General features: G+C 45.6%; 1 protein-coding gene across 1 annotated transcript in view; it reads right to left on the bottom strand.

Moving 5' to 3' along the window:
- The window catches only part of RAVER2 (ribonucleoprotein, PTB binding 2), a 78,422-nt gene that overhangs the window by 37,438 nt on the left and 24,254 nt on the right, over positions 1-16,730 (bottom strand). The window contains exon 3 of the mRNA XM_049775457.1: positions 2,234-2,300. Coding sequence (XP_049631414.1) covers positions 2,234-2,300 — 67 coding nt within the window. The remainder of the gene's footprint in view (positions 1-2,233; positions 2,301-16,730) is intronic.

Genomic DNA, 16,730 nt, shown 5'->3' on the forward strand with positions numbered 1-16,730 from the left:
AGACAATGGTAGGATATAGTAAATAAAAAAACAACTCAATATAACAAATACTTCACCAAGAATACTTTACCCAGCCAGGCTCTCATTCTGAGTTGAAGGAACAATATACAACCTCACAGATAAACAACTTCAGGAATGTCACAGATTCAAAATCATTTTTTTGGGGGGGGCCCCACACCCGGCGGTGCTCAGGGGTTACTCCTGGCTGTCTGCTCAGAAATAGCTCCTGGCAGGCACGGGGGACCATATGGGACACCGGGATTCGAACCAACCACCTTTGGTTCTGGACCGGCTGTTTGCCAGGCAAATGCCGTTGTGCTATCTCTCTGGGCCCTCGAAATCATTTTTATGAGACAATCTAAAGGAGTCACTTTAGGACAAGATGAATTTTTCAATCACACCAAATTCCCTAGAAGAGATGGCATAAAACTCTATGATCACTATCTTTTTCAGTGTCAATGGGTTAAAAGCACCATTTAAGAGACAGAGTGGCAGAATGGATCAGAAATTCAACCCAACTGTCTGCTGCCTCCAGACAACACATTTGAATGGTCAGAGCAAACAAGACTCAAAGTCAAAGGTTGAAAGATAATTCTTCAAGCAAATAACTTCCCCCACAAAAAGGACAGGGTGGCCATGCTTCAGGCTAATAAAGTTATTATAAGTGAGCAAAAGCCATTTCTTTTCTTTTTTTTTTTCTTTTTTTTTCTTTCTTTCTTTTTTTTTTTTTTTCTTTTTGCTTTTTGGGTCACATCCAGTGACTCTCAGGGGTTACTCCTGGCTCTACGCTCAGAAATTGCTCCTGGCTTGGGGGGGCCATATGGGATACCAGGGATTGAACCAAAGTCCATTTCCTAGGTTAGCACATGCAAGGCAAATGCTCTACCACTTGTGCCACCACTCTGGCCCAAAAGACATTTCTTCCCAACCCCCAAAAGCACTTTCTTTTTTTTTGTTTGTTTTTGGATCACACCCGGCAGTGCTCAGGGGTCACTCCTGGCTCTATGCTCAGAAATCGCTCCTGGCAGGCTTGGGGGACCATCTGGGATGCCGGAATTTGAACCACCAACCTTCTGCACGCAAGGGAAACGCCTTACCTCCATGCTATCTCTCGGGCCTCCCAAAAGCCATTTCTTTTTTTTTTTTTTTTTTTTTTTTTAGTTTTTGGGTCACACCCGGCATTGTTCAGGGGTTACTCCTGGCTGTCTGCTCAGAAATAGCTCCTGGCAGGCACGGGGGACCATATGGGACACCGGGATTTGAACCAACCACCTTTGGTCCTGGATTGGCTGCTTGCAAGGCAAACACTGCTGTGCTATCTCTCCAGGCCCCTCAAAAGCCATTTCTTAATGGTCAAGGGTTATGTATAGCAAACTCCAAAAACATTTTTCATTTTTATTGAAACCATTGTGAATTACAAAGTCCTTAATAGTTGGATTTCAGGCATACAATGAGTGAATTAGGGCCATTCCCATCACCAGTGTTGACCTCCATCCACCAAAGTTTCCAGCATGCATCCTATACCACCACCCTTATCCCTAAAACCAAAAATGTTTTAATAAACAAGTACTGGTTTGAAAATTGCCCATACTATATGGTTATATATCTTCTATATATTTTTTAATTTTAGGGGCCAGCAAGATAGACAAGGTAAGATGATCGCCTTATATGCGGCTCAATCCCCAGCACCACATATGTTCCCTTGAGCACCACTGGGAAAGGCTCTAAGTCTGAGCATTGTCAATGTGACTCAATATATTTTATATCACAAATATAAAACCAGTACTCAGAAAAATTAAGGAATTTTCCAAATTTGTTCAGCGAATAGTAAATTATTATTAAATTGTGGGCTGGAATGATAGCAAAGCAGGTAAGGTGTTTGCCTTGCACATGGCCAACCAAGGTTCAATCCCATATGGTCCCCCGAGCCTGCCAGGAGTAATTTCTGAAAACAAGGCCAGGAATAACCCCTGAAAACTACTGAGCATCGTCCAAAAGCCCCCCCAAAATATTGAATAGAAGGATACCAAGACTGCAACAAATCTTCAGGGTAACACTGTAACACAGGATATTGTAAAATCAAGTAAAAAATCCCAAGACTCATGAATAACACTGGTATGACTTGATACTGAAGAATGTCACAGTTTATTTTAAGTTTGAAGACACACTTTCTTGTTTCCAATGATGACACGCAGAATCAAAATGAAACCCCATGCTCAAAATGGAAACTCACCTGTTCGTTTATTTCTGTCCAAGTAACAGTACTTTAGCTCATAGTCTTGTAGTAAACTGTGAACCTCCTGAAAGAGATGAGAGACAAGTTCAGTAAGCAAACATGCACTTAGCCATGAGCTGACCTATAGGGCTAAAGCAATAATACAGCAGGGAGAGTGTTTGCCTTACACACAGCCAACCTGGGTTTGATCCCCTGCACCCCATATGGTTTTCTGAGCACTGCCAGAAGTAGTTCCTGGACTAAATCCTGAGTATTGCTAGGTGTGGCCCCAAAACACACCAAATGAAGAGCCCACCAATATTAGCCAACCATCACCATCGTCATTTCCCAGAAAAAATTCTTTGGGGATCCCATTACTTAAAGGAAAGGCCTTCAAGAGTCACCAGCCTCCTCCCACACACGTCTTTCTACACGCAGCCCAGATGCCCGTTCAAAGGATTATCCACTAGCTCAGCAATGCAGCAACTCCTATTGAGTTTCTGCTCATGCTGGCTTAGCATATGGCAGTGCAGGTTGCAAGCTCCCAGATGCACCTTAAATCACAGGTGGGCCCTTTAAAATCAGGGTTGGGGACCTGGAGCCAAGAGCTTGAGATATTGCACTGCTTGCAGAAGCCCTGGGCTTGATTCCCAGCACTGCTTGGGCTACATGGGGGGGGACCCCTATTTAGAAATAGCCTGAGAGCATAACCGGCTGTGGCCCCCAAATCAAAAAATAAAAAATCAGGCCCAACAGGGCTGGAGAGAAAGCATAGAGGTAAGGCATTTGCCTTGCATGCAGAAGGACAGTGGTTCGAATCCCAGCATCTCATATGATCCCACCAGACTGCCAGGAGTGATTTCTGAGTGTAGAGCCAGGAGTAACCCCTGAGTGTTGCCAGGTGTGACCCATAAAAAAAAAAATTAGGCCCAAGAGAACAAACTTGTGCTGGCATGTGGGTGGCCCAGGTTCAATCCTGCATCACACAAGTGCCCTGAGCACCTCCAGAGCACCTCAGAGCACTGTATAGGAGCAGGCTCTTAGCACCACTGGATGTGGCCCCCCAAAAAACAAAAATAAAATCCCAGCTCAAATGTTCTGCCATGAAGCTTTTCGCAAAAGAAGAGCCCTCTCACACCTCTTTTGGAAATAAAAGTTCATTTTTTTTTTAATTTTTGGTTTTGAGTCACATCCAGTGGTGTTCAGGGGTTACTCTTGGCTCTGTGCTCAGGAATCACTCCTGGCAGGCTCATATGGGATGCTGGAAATAGAACCCAGGTGAGCCACATGGCAGGCAAGGCAAACACCCTACTCACTGTGCTATCACTCCAGTCCTTAAACATCAATTTTTAACACCACCTCTGGAGCTGCAGGTTCTACCCCTGCCTGTGGATAATCTAAGCGACTGTAACATCAGAAGGGAACAGGAAGAACTATCAGGAAAGGCCGTACAGTCTATTGTATTTCTTCATGGCCTCCCAGGCAGAGTGAGAAATGGTTTTCTGACTCATTCTGTTTCTCTTACTAATCTAGTTGGAACATTTTTCTTCTATTGTAATTTCTTTCTATTTTATTTTGTTTTGTTTTGTTTTGTGGTCACACCCAGCAGCACTCAGGGGTTACTCCTGGCTCTGTGCTCAGAAATCGCTCCTGGCAGGCTCGGGGGACCATATGGAATGCCGGGATTCAAACCACCATCCATCCTGGATTAGCTGCTTGCGAGGCAGGTGCCATACTGCTATGCTTTCTCTCCAACCCCTGATATTGTGATTTCTATCCACCTCCAGCCTATAAAAGTAGATTTCTGGGGGCCGGAGCAGTGGTGTGGAGCAGTAAGGCGTCTGCCTAGCCAGCTTTAGCCTAGGACGGACTGTGGTTCCATCCCCAGGCATCCCATATAGTCTCCCAAGCCAGGAGTGATTTCTGGGCACATAGCCAGGAGTAACCCCTGAGCGTCAACAGGTGTGGCCCCAAAAAACAAAAACAAACCAAAAAAAAAGGTAGATTTCTGTTCTCATTCCTTAATCCTTCCAGTTAAAGTGACAATACCTGTATATAGGAAATGTGTTTTATATACCTATGAATTGGGCTGGAGAGGTGGCACAGCAGCAGGGTATTTGCCATGCACTCAGCTGACCTAGGACAGACTGAGGTTTGATCCCCCAGTGTCCCATATGGTCCCCCAAACCAGGAGCAATTTCTGAGCGCATTGCCAGGAATAAGGTACACTGACCTCAGATTGGAGACTTATAGCTAAACATGCATACATGCTACTATGTTAAGTTCACAATCTAACCAATGAGCTGAATGACAATGATAACTGCCATTAGTAGAGTGACATTTACTTAGCTTTTACAAAGTACCAGGGCACTGACATCAGGAAACCAGAGAGATCAAAGAACTAGAGAGTCCAGAAGGTGAAGGATTTGCCCTATAAGCAACATGTTCAAGAGTTATCTATGGTTCCCTGAGCACAGCCAGGGATACTTCTGAACACTGTCAAATGAGGTCTAAGGGCTCCCTTCACAATCCTTTCACACTGACAAAAATTGGGAAACCAGAGAACAAAGTCAAGTAAGTTGTCAAAGCAACCTACAACCTTAGTCTGGCATTTATAGCTATCAGGATAATATCTTGGTGGGGCTGGAGAGATAGTACAGCGGTAGGACATTTATTTGCCTTGCATGTGGCCGACCCAGGAGGGACCCTATTCGATTCCCGGCATCTCATAAGGTCTCCAGTCTGCCAGGGGCAATTTCTGAGTGCAGAGCTAGGAAGAGCCCCCTTGAGTACCACCAGGTGTGTCCCCAAAACCAATCAATCAATAAAACAAATAAAGATTAAAAAAATAATACCTTGGGAAGCCTACAAATATGATTTAATGGTGAGAGCAGAGATGAAATAAGAGGAGAAATTATTTTCTGCTTAACCATGACCAGGGAGAAAAGCATGGCAGAACAAAGTTCACACGTCTATCACAGTGGGCAAAAAAAAAAAAAAAACACACAAAAAAAAAAAAACACCTAGTCACCTAGTCTAAGCTAAGGGAGGCCGATGAGCTAGGATTTATTAGTAAAAGCTAGTAATGCTAAAATTAGTTAAACTGAGTTAATTTAATTAATTAGTAAGTTAGTCTGCTTTAAAATGTTTGGCCTACATTCTTGAAACTTAATTAAACGATACCCACCCACTTTGCTACAAAGATATAAAAGATGCAATTCGGCTTCTGGAATCTACTTTAGGAGACCTTGCTATACTGTAGCAGTGTTTCTGCCATTCCTTCTTTTTCCTTTAAAGAAGTCTTTTCTGGGATCCATACTAACAGTGAACAGATATGGTGTTTTCCTTGTACACGACCAACCCAGATTTGATCTCTGGCATCCCATATGGTCTCCTGAGTGCAGAACCGGGAGTGACCCCTAATAATTAATTAATCAGGGGGCCGGGCGGTGGCGCTAAAGGTAAGGTTCCTGCCTTGCCTGCGCTAGCCTTGGACGGACCGCGGTTCGATCCCCCGGTGTCCCATATGGTCCCCCAAGCCAGGAGCAACTTCTGAGCACATGGCCAGGAGTAACCCCTGAGCGTTACCGGGTGTGGCCCAAAAACCAAAAAAAAAAAAAAAAGAATTAATTAATCAGATATGGCCCCATTACTAAAACAAAACCCCAAACTACTGCATTCATAACCTGTCATCACATGTAGCTCTCCCAACCAGCTCCCTTCCTCCTTCCTCTGAGTGAAACGGTTTGGTCTGACACTCGTGTCAAGGTAGCCGGGAGCAGCAGGAGAGAAGCAAGCAACAGCCAGTGTTCAACAGCTCACACAATGTTGACTTGAACATGCCCCTTGGGTAACCCCTCTGCAATGACAGTTGAATCAGGACATGACTTGGACACCCCCGTGTCATGCTGGGTATAAAAGGAAAAACTTGGACTGTTGCAAGGGGCCTAGGATAGTAACCAGAGCAATGCTTGCTAGCTCACAGGGGGTCGGAGATAAAGCATCAAGATGATGGGGCCGCGGAGAGATAGCACATCAGCGTTTGCCTTGCAAGCAGCCGATCTAGGACCAAAGGTGGTTGGTTCAAATCCCGGTGTCCCATATGGTCCCCTGTGCCTGCCAGGAGCTATTTCTGAGCAGACAGCCAGGAGAAACCCCTGAGCACCGCCGGGTGTGACCCAAAAACAAAAACAAAAACAAAAAAAAGATGCTGGGGCCGGCGAGGTGGTACTAGAGGTAAGGTGTCTGCCTTGCAAGCGCCAGCCAAGGAAGGACTGTGGTTCGATCCCAGGCATCCCATATGGTCCCCCCAAGCCAGGGGCAATTTCTGATCACTTAGCCAGGAGTAACCCCTGAGCATCAAACGGCTGTGGCCCGAAAAACCAAAAAAAAAAAAAAAAGTTACTTGTTTGTTCATTTATTTTTGGTGTTTGGGCCACACCAGTGGCACTCAGGGGTTACTCCTGGCTCTGTCCTCAAATCAATGTGGCAGGCTCAGGAGACCATGTGGGATAGCTGGGGAAAGAATCTGGGTCCATCCTGGCTCGGCCACAGGCAAGATAAACACCCTACCACTATTCCCTCCCTCCCTCCCTCCCTCCCTCCCTCCCTCCCTCCCTCCCTCCCTCCCTCCCTCCCTCCCTCCCTCCCTCCCTCCCTCTCTCTCTCTCTCTCTCTCTCTCTCTCTCTCTTCTTTCTTTCTTTCTTTCTTTCTGTCTTTCTTTCTTTCTTTCTTTCTTTCTTTCTTTCTTTCTTTCTTTCTTTCTTTCTTTCTTTCTTTCTTTCTTTCTTTCTTTCTTGTACCAGGGCCTCCCAGCCACCTCTGGCAGGTGAATTTCCATCTATTTATTTCTCTCTCCCACTCTTCAAAATCCCAGGGCTGCAACAGACCTTAGATTCCAGGAAGAATCAAAAGTATTTGGCTTCTCTCCTCTCTATCTTTCAGTCCCAGGTAGGCGGTTGCTACATGTTGGTGTCTCTACAAGGCCCTACCCTGCAGCTTGGCCTCCCAGGTCCCTTTGAGCCTTGCAGCACCGGGCCCTGGCTGCCTTGGGCTTCTGCAATATATCCTGTCTGTTCCTCATTTCCGTAGCTCAGGCAATCTCAAAGATATATGTGAAGTATATAAAGGACTTTTTTTCAGTCCTCTTTTGTATCTGCTCTCTCTGTCTGCTATTTTATCCCTCCCTCTCGGAAGAGGTGTGCAGTTTGAAGCGGAATAGATAGGAGGCAGATAATTGAAAAAGAAGTTTTTTGCTGCAGGCTTGCAGGCTCCTGGATTGGAGCAGCTGGCTTGTTGGTAAACTACTTGTGTTCAACTTTCTTTCCTCTTTTTACCCTCTTACCTGTGTGGATTATTTACTATGGGCTAATATAACTGGAACAGTTTCTCCTATCCTTCCTGGATAGGGGACCTGGGGTTTCCCTTTTCCTTTTGGGAACTGTGGAATAACCAAACCTTAACCCTATATCCAGCGAATGATTCACCTCAGATAAACAATACACCTTGCTTTGTTTCAAACACATCTACATATTTTCATATTTAAATATCCATCATGTCTAACCATTGCTTTTCTAGTTATCAGATGTGACATAAAAGAGGGACTTCTGAGCGCATAGCCAGGAGTAACCCCTGAGCGTCAACCGGGTGTGGCCTAAAAACCAAAAAAAAAAAAAAAAAAAAAGAGTCTTGCCACTTCTGATCCCTTTTACCAGGCTTCTGATGGAGAAAAACAATCATTTTTCTCTGTGTCCTGGTTGCTTTGACCCTGGTGAAAAAGGGGAGGTCACTACTCAGTATAAACCTAGGCATGGGCCAAATTAAAAACCTGGGGCTGAAGTGCTGGCGCAAGCGGTAGGGAGTTTGCCTTGTACACGCTAACCTAGGAAGAACCGTGGTTTGATCTCCCGGCATCCCATATGGTCCCCCAAGCCAGGAGCAATTTCTGAGCTCAGAGTCAGGATAATCCCTGAGCGTCACTGGGTGTGGGCCCAAAGCCAACTCCTCTAGACCCCCCCAAAAAAAACCACCTAAAACCTGAAAGAGTCTTAACAAACACCTGCCAAAATCTGACTGCACCAACCATAGCCCCAAGCTGGCTGTCGGGCCCCAGCGTCTCTCCCGACAGGGATCCAGTCCAAAGGTACCTCTTTGACCTCAGTTGCTGATCAAGAACCAGATCTGGCCTCTGGCAGTGACTCTGCAGCAGTTTCTTTGTGCAGTAGAATCATCGAGATGCTAAGAGCCCACTTCATGGTCCATGGTCAATTCACCAGCCCAGCCTGCTATAAAAGTGGGAAGTTTCTGATAGTAAATAAAATGCTGCCAGGGGCAGGGTTGGCTTTCCACTCACAGCACCTACCTATCATTATGTATCTTCAACAGCAACTTCACCATCACAGTCATGAACAGGTCTGCCAGCAAGAGTTCTGGCAACAGGTGAGCCCTGATTAGTGCTCAAAAGCTGAATGTGCTCCCAGAGTTTTTACGCACTCGAATCCTGTTTTTTTCAAGTGAGACTTCTCTTTCTTAGGTTTCTTTTGGGGGGCACACCTGATGGCATTCACCACTTACTCCTGGCTGGGTTCAGGGACCCTAATTTAGCGCCATGGATTGAAAAGAATCTGCTGTAAGCAAGCCAGGAGCTCTGCCCACTGCTCTCTCTGGCCTCGTGTCTTGCTTCCTTTTTTGTTTTGTTTTGTTTTGTTTTTGTTTTTTTGGGGGGGGGGCATACCCGTTTGATGCTCAGGGGTTACTCCTGACTAAACGCTCAGAAATTGCCCCTGGCTTGGGGGGACCTATGAGACGCTGGGGGATCGAACCGCGGTCCTTACTTGGCTAGTGCTTGCAAGGCAGACACCTTACCTCTAGCGCCACTTCTCTGCCCCCCCCTTTTCTTTTTGGATTTTGGGTCACACCCGGCAGTACTCAGAGGTTACTCCTGGCTCCACACTCAGAAATTGCCCATGGCAGGCTCGGGGGACCATATGGGATGCCAGGATTCGAACCACCATCCTTCTGCATGCAAGGCAAACGCTTTACCTCCATGCTATCTCTCCGGCCCCTCATGTCTTGTTTCTTACAAAGCAAAGTCTACATGCTTCCCATTAATATTCTATGTCAAGTTACTTTTAAGTTTTGCTTCGGGAAGGGTCAGTGCTCAGGGGCTGTTAGTCCCAGTTCTGTATTCAGGCATGATGGCTGGATGAGCCGGCCCGCGCACTGGCTCCCAACAGCTGGATCCTGATGAAATTGGTAGTAGGAGGAGTCCAGGATGGCCACTCGAATGAAAAGCACTCAGATGCCTAGACTTCCTTTGAGGGGTGCCGAGAGGTTCTTCCCAACCAGAGCACACTCTGCCCCCAGTCATCCTTGGGCAGAAGGCAGGGAGAGAGACGGTCCCTCCCATGGTAACCAGCACTATCACTTCTCATCTCTAAAATAGCTTTCCCAGGCCTGAGAGACAATATAAAGGTTAAGGCACTTGCCTTGCATTTGGTTGACTTAGATTTGATCCTCAGCACCACATAATGTGCCCTGAGTCCCTCTAGGAGTGACTTCTGAGCACAGAGTCAAGAATGAGCCTTGAGCCAGGTGTAGCTCAAAAACCAAAACCAAGCAAAATTAGCTGTTCTTTTCAGAACCACCCAGAGAGAGTATTGGGTAGTTTTATGTGGCTTTGCAACGAACTAAAGAGCTTAAAAGAATACCCACTAAGGGGCCAGTGTGATAGCTCAATGAATAGGGCACTTACGTTGCATGTGGCCGACGTGGGTTCAATCCCGGACATCCCATACCTGGCTGTGCTCAGGGGTTACTCCTGCATCTCTTGTCCTACCCAGAGAGTGGGGGTCTGGGAATCCCTCTCCCTCTCTAGCTATTGTGGAACGCTCAACCCACTATTTCACAATATATGGTCCCCCAAGCCTGCAGAAATGATCCCTGAGCATAGAGCCAGGAGTAAACCCTGAGCACAGCCATGTGTGGCCACAAAACAAACAACAACAACAACAACAACAACAAAGAATATCCACGGAATATCTCTCAAGCCTTTAGTTGAGATCTTAAGAGCCTTTGACCACTCAAAGTCTAAGTCCAGGATGGGGGGGGGGGTGGTGCAGGCCCCAGCACTGGCTCCCACCAAGAACATGAGCTCTGTGCAAGGTGTGATGTGGGGAGCCTGCAGCTGTCCTCACAGGCATCCACTGGGCCATTCTCAGCTCCTGGGGCCAGTGTGGCAGTGACTGCACATGGCCCAGTCCCTCCCCACCCAGCCACAGGCTGGCGAACATGTGCTCTTGTCATCCATTCTACTTTTGGGGAGCAAGAGCAGAGAGCTGAGCACAGAGCTAGGTGTCCATGTGCCAAAAGCCCAAACCCCACACCCCACACCCTCAGCCCAGGGGCTCCTACATCCAGATCGGAGCTTCAGAACACAAGCCAAATGGGTGGGGTGCAGGGCCCAGCTCCGGCAATTTCCCTAACCCCAAACCTCACTTCCAAAGGCACAACATTGGTGGGACCAATGCACGGGACATGTCCCTGAAGAAATCTCGAACAGCTGACAGGGCAGCCCTCTCCACCTTCCCTGCCCACTGGTGGAGTACCAGGGCATACCTAAGCTTTTAGGGGGGGCTCAGCCCACCAGATGTATCCTCAGATTTTCCTGGTGGGTAGTACTAATTTAACCCCCATGGGGTTCCTCAAAAGGCCCGCTGTGGACGCCTTTTTCCCCTGCGTGGATGGTTGAGGAATTTCCAAAGAGACGCCTGGCATTACATTTTCAGCCAGTATTTGACTATCTCTCCTTTGTATATATCAGGCAAAATAATGGTCTCTATCAAATAATTTGGCTCAGAAATTCCAGCACCAAAGTTTATTTGAGAACCCCTTTTCCTGGATATAGTCAGCCCTAAAAGCAAAGACAATTTTTCTCTTTGCAACTGCAGTTTCTGGTAGCCAAGGGCATAACCAGAATGCAGATCTCGACTACTGACCCTCCTTTAGAAATAGGGAAGCTCATTCTTGGGGATTTGGTTCCTCCCTTCACTTAACCTCTAAAACTATAGAGTCCAGCCTCGAAAGATCAAGTTTCTAGATATTTCCTACTTCCTCCTAATCCTGGTTTTGCAATTAAAGTAAGCTTGCAAGGAGTTACCTGGAGTTGTGACCTTCTCTCTTGTAACTTAGAATTTTTACAGTCACACCCATAGCTTAGGTATTGTTATTGTTGTACTAGGCTTTGTGATTACAATTATTCTTCACCTGTGGCTAATTTTACCCCTATAAATTCCCCTGCTCAAAAAATTAAACTTGTCACACTCCTGCCAGAAGCGTGTTGACCCCACAATCTCTGTGTGTGGTTTCATTATTTTATATTTCATATTTCGCCGTCCGTGCAACCCACTCTCCCTAAAATGGATTCACCGAAATCTCACTGATGGCTGTAGGACAGAAGCCACCTACAGCAGTGGAGCCCATGATCCAGGCCAAGTAGCCACTTGTGATGACAAGGGAAGCAGATAAGGAACCAGCGGCTTCGAGGAACCCACATTTGCAGAGGGGGATCAGCCACCGTGGACAGAGGCAAAGGCCTACCCCTAGGCAATGGCTGGTAGTCACTCAACTGAGGCAGTCCAGGAACAAAGGCCCCAAAGTGATGTTATGGCGCCACCTACAGGCAAACGACAGAAAGGCCTCCGGGGCTGTGCGTGTCAATGAGGCTGGAAATGAGGGAAGCTGGACCTCAGGAAGAATGGTGCAATAGCACAGCGGGAGGGCATTTGCCTTGCATATGGTCAATCTAGGATAGACCCCGGTTCGATTCCCGGCATCCCATATGGTTCCCCCGAGTCTACCAGGAATGGTTTCTGAGCGCTGAGCCAGTAGTAACCCCTGAGAGCCGTCTGGTGTGACCCAAATACCCACCAAAAAAAAGAATGCAGGGGACCCACCAGAACCCAAATCTGCAACTCAAACAACTCAGGCTCAAAGCAGTTTGTAGAGGCAGAAAAAGCAATAGCAATAATACAGTGGACAGGGTGCTTGCCTGGCACATGCCAGGAATAATGTTTGAGGAGGAGGAAGAGGAAGGGGAGAGAAAAGTGAAGGAGGAAGAGAAGAAAAAGGAGGAGGAGAAGGAGGATATCACCACACCCCCATCTTCCTAGTAACCTTACCTGATGGAGTCCTTTTAAGCAAACTCCAAAAGTAGCCCTGCATTCAAGCCTGTCTCTTCCCCTTCCATCCTGCTTCTGCTCCACCTCTCTTGCTGAGAGTTTGCTTAAAAAATTAGCCCAGGTAGCTAGGGCCTTTAAATAAAGCTTCCTTAAACTTGACTGTCTGTGGATCATTTCCTTGCAGCTATCCTGAACCCTCAGACCTGACGCCTGGAGGGAGTTGAAGGCGCCTGGCCCAGGCCGGCAGAGGAAGGCCTCTCCATCCATCTCACCGTCATCCAGCCCCATCCAGGTCTCCATAATTAATATGTTTTTCTACAGGAGAAGGAGGAGGAGGGAATTAGATTACAGGATAGAGAGAATGTATGGGGGTAAAGTTCTTGCCTTACATGCAGCCAACCCCAGTTTAGTCCCCAGCATCATATAAAATGCCTCCAGCACCACCAGGAGCAACTACCAAACACGGAGTTGGAGTAATCTCTGGGTGTGTCCTGTGAATAATGACCACTTACAAAATATGGAGAGAGCCACCAAAGATAACCATCAGAGAAAAGAGGCAGCTGGGGACAAGACCAAATTTTCTGCTGCCTCCAGGGACTCAGGATATAGGATAACAGGCTATAAAACAATTATTGGGACAACAAAGAAATCAAAGGAAAATAAAAATACCTGGAGGCCATGGGCCAGAGTGGTGGTGCAAGTGGTAAGGCCTTGTATACGCTAACCTAGGACAGATTATGGTTTGATCTCCCTGCATCCCATATGGTCCCCCAAACCAGGAGCGATTTCTGGGTGCATAGCCAGGAGTAACCCCTGATCGTCACCAGGTGTGGCCCAAAAACCAAAAAAAAAAAAAAAAAAATACGTGGAGGCCAGTGAAAATGAAAATGTAACCCTCCCAAATAGATAAGTTCCAGTTAAGACACTTACTTTATATACAGCCAAATCCTGGTTCTCTCCCTAGCATCGAATATAATATGACCCACCCCTAAGGACCTCCAGGAAGTTCAGCCTAGAGCACACAGCTAGTTGTGCTCTCTGCCCCCCCTCCAAGTGAGCTAAGAGGGGAAGTTTATAGTGGTACCGACTGACCTCAAGAGATAAGTAAAATCTCAAATAGCAGAATTATATACCGAGAGGCACTACAAAAGGAAAAAATATTCAGAAGTCAATAAAAGAGAAAATAAAAAATTATAGCAGCAGGCTAGCAAGATGGCTCAGAAAGCTAATCCCCGTGGTCTGCATGCAAAGGAGGCTGAATAAGAGTCCAGGGCATGATGCCCAGAGCACCACTGGGAGCAACAAAGCCAGGATTAGTCCCCAAATACTGCCAGGTGAGCCCCAAAGGAAAAAGAAAAAAAAAAAACTAATAAAATAAAATAAAAAAAAATCCCAGCAGAAATAAACAAGCAAAAAGATCAATGAAATCTAGAGCTGGTTCTTTGAAAAGTAACAAGGAAAAACAATGGGGTCTGTCCCATGAGAGAAAAACGAGGGGAAGTAGAAAAAAAATGCTAGATACCATAGAAATACAGAGGACATGCAAGAGATTATTCTGCACATAGCTATATGCCAAAACAAAGTTATTAAGCAACGCAGTGGAAATGAATACATTCTTGAAATTGCACAACATTTTAAAATAGAATTAGGGAGAAACAGAAATCTAAACAGACATATCACTAGGAAAGGGATTGAAATAATAATCAGACTTCTCCCCAAAATATCAGGTCAAGAAAACCCTCGTTTCATCAGTGAATTCTTTGTCATAACAAGAAAAACTCTGGTTTCATCAGTAAATTCTTCTTCCAAAGAAGACTAAATACTTCTCAAACTTTCCCAAGAGATGCAGGGAAGGGAATACTTCCTAAATTAATCAATAAGGCTCAAATTACCTAATATCCAAGGCAGACAAGGACATCACACACAAAAGTAAACTATATAGCTTATCTCTGATGAAAACAAAAGCAAAATGCCTCAACAAAACACAGGCACACCAAATTGATTTCAACTACTAAAGGGATCACACTTCATAATCTAAAGGGATTTTATTCCAGGGATGTAAGGATGGTTTCACACACACAATAGGAGAAATCACATCAATAAAATATGAGCATTTCAATGGAGGCAGCAGCAGTTTTGATAGGATTATAAAGACACTTAACATGAGGAGAGAAATATGATACCTCAGCATTGACAGGCCTTATAGACAAACTCTCAGCTATTAATATGCTTAAGGGTTTTTTCCCCTAAAACAAAAACACAACTCGCCACTATTCATCAGTATAGTACTGAAGGCTTAGCCCAAGCAATAGGGCAAAACCGAGAAATAATTAAGTCTCAATAAAAGGCATTTATGTATCACATAGACCCAAAGATAGACCAGAAGTCCACAGGATAAGGTACATGTCATATGTCTAACCTCATAGCATTTTGTGTGTTCTCCTGATATCACTCCTGAGCAGAGCCAAGGAGTAGCCCTGCACCATTCCAGATCCCAGAAGACTAATTAAAAAAAAAAAAAATAAAACCTTAAGAGGTCCAGAGAGATAGCACAGGGTGTTTGCCTTGCATGCGGCCAACCCTGGACGCACACTGATTCGAATCACGGCATCCCATATGGTCCTCTGAGCTTGCCAGGGCCCATTTTCTGAGCACAGAGCCAGGAGTTGAGCACCGCTGAATGTGACCCCCCCCCCCCCGAAAAAAATACCTGTTAGAAATAAGTGAGGGAAATACAATAAAAAGTGCCAAGCTCCAAAATTAATATCCCCCAAATGCTTGTTTCTATATATAAACAACAAACTAGTAAAAGAGAAATAAACACTCCTGTTATTGTATTGAAGAGAACAAAATATCTAAAAGCAAATGTAAGGAGGGGAAAGACCTTGATACTAAAAATTCGTATACAATCCCAAATTCAACTCCTTTTTGTCATGTGAGGTACACAGAAAGCAAAAGTTCATTTTGGTGATGGTGTGATGGTGGAAGACAGAATTTAAAATAAAGCCCAACCACCCACCCAGATTTCTAACCCTTGGGGTTGAAAGATGACAAAGTAGCACCAGAGATTTGGGTTACTCGGGATCTAAATTAGGTTCATCCTAAAGAGAATTACCCATCGGGGCCCATCAAACCACACCAACATTGGGAAGGGGGGTGTTTGGGTCACACCCAGTGGTGCTCAGAGGTTACTCTGCATTCAGAAATTGCTCCTGGCAGGCTCAGGGGACCATATGGAATGCCAGAGATCAAACCCGGGTTTGTCCCATGTTCGCAGAATGCAAGGCAAACACCCTGCCACTGTGCTATCACTCTAGCCCCACACCAACATTTTTTTCCCATTGAAGCAAAATAGTTTTTATTAAAATCATTTACTTAAATTATTTTAAGAATTAAAAAGAGTCAGAGAGATAGTATAGTGCAACAGGTTTTTGCCTTGCATGTGGCAAGCCCAAGTTCAATCCCCAGCATCCAATTAGGTTCCTCTGAGACTGCCAGGAGTAAATTTCTGGGTGCAGAGCTAGGAGAAATGCCTAAGCACTGTGGCCCCAAACAAAAAATAAAATGTCAACATTAAAAAAAAAATCTATGAATGGATGGGTGTTGGACATTGTCTGACTGAAGCTCAATCATGAACAACTTTGTAACTGCATCTTATGGTAATTCAATGAAAGATTTTTTGTGAGGTGTGGGGGGTGATTTGGGACACAACAGGTGATGCTCAGGGGTTACTCCTGGCTCTGTGCTCAGAAGTTACTCCTGGCAGGCTCAGGGGACCATATGGGATACAGGGAACCAAACCCAGGTCGGCAGCATGCAAAGCTAACACCCTTCCCACTGTGCCCCTGAATGATAATTTTCTGTTTCTTATTTTTGAGACCTTTTCATGTTCTCTGCCCTAGTGACTGCACATTCTCAGTGCAGTGAGATTTGCCACCTACTGTCTCAGAGTCTGTCTTCCAGAAAATAGATGTGTTAGGAGCAGGGTGAGATATTATCTCATGCTTTGAATTCAGTTTGTTTTGGGAGCCATACTAAGGTCTGAGGGGGACTCAGTCCTTAGCGGTCACTCAGGATGGTGCTCAGGAGACCACACAATGCCAGGGATGGAACTTGAGCCTTCTACATCCAAAGCCTCTAGACTACTTTGCTACTTCCCAGGCCTGATTTGCCCTTTTTGTAAAAACTTTTTTTTCATCCACACACCAGGACAGACAACAGGAACCGATGTCATCTCGAGCACTTCATTTATTTTGACCTTGATTCATTTGGAATGGAAGCGTTGTTTTTAAGAGAGAAACGTGTCTTGTAGGTTGTCTTAATTAAAGTCATTCAT

This window comes from Suncus etruscus, chromosome 6 (genome assembly GCF_024139225.1).
Source record: "Suncus etruscus isolate mSunEtr1 chromosome 6, mSunEtr1.pri.cur, whole genome shotgun sequence".
In the NCBI taxonomy this organism is placed as follows: Eukaryota; Metazoa; Chordata; class Mammalia; order Eulipotyphla; family Soricidae; genus Suncus; species Suncus etruscus.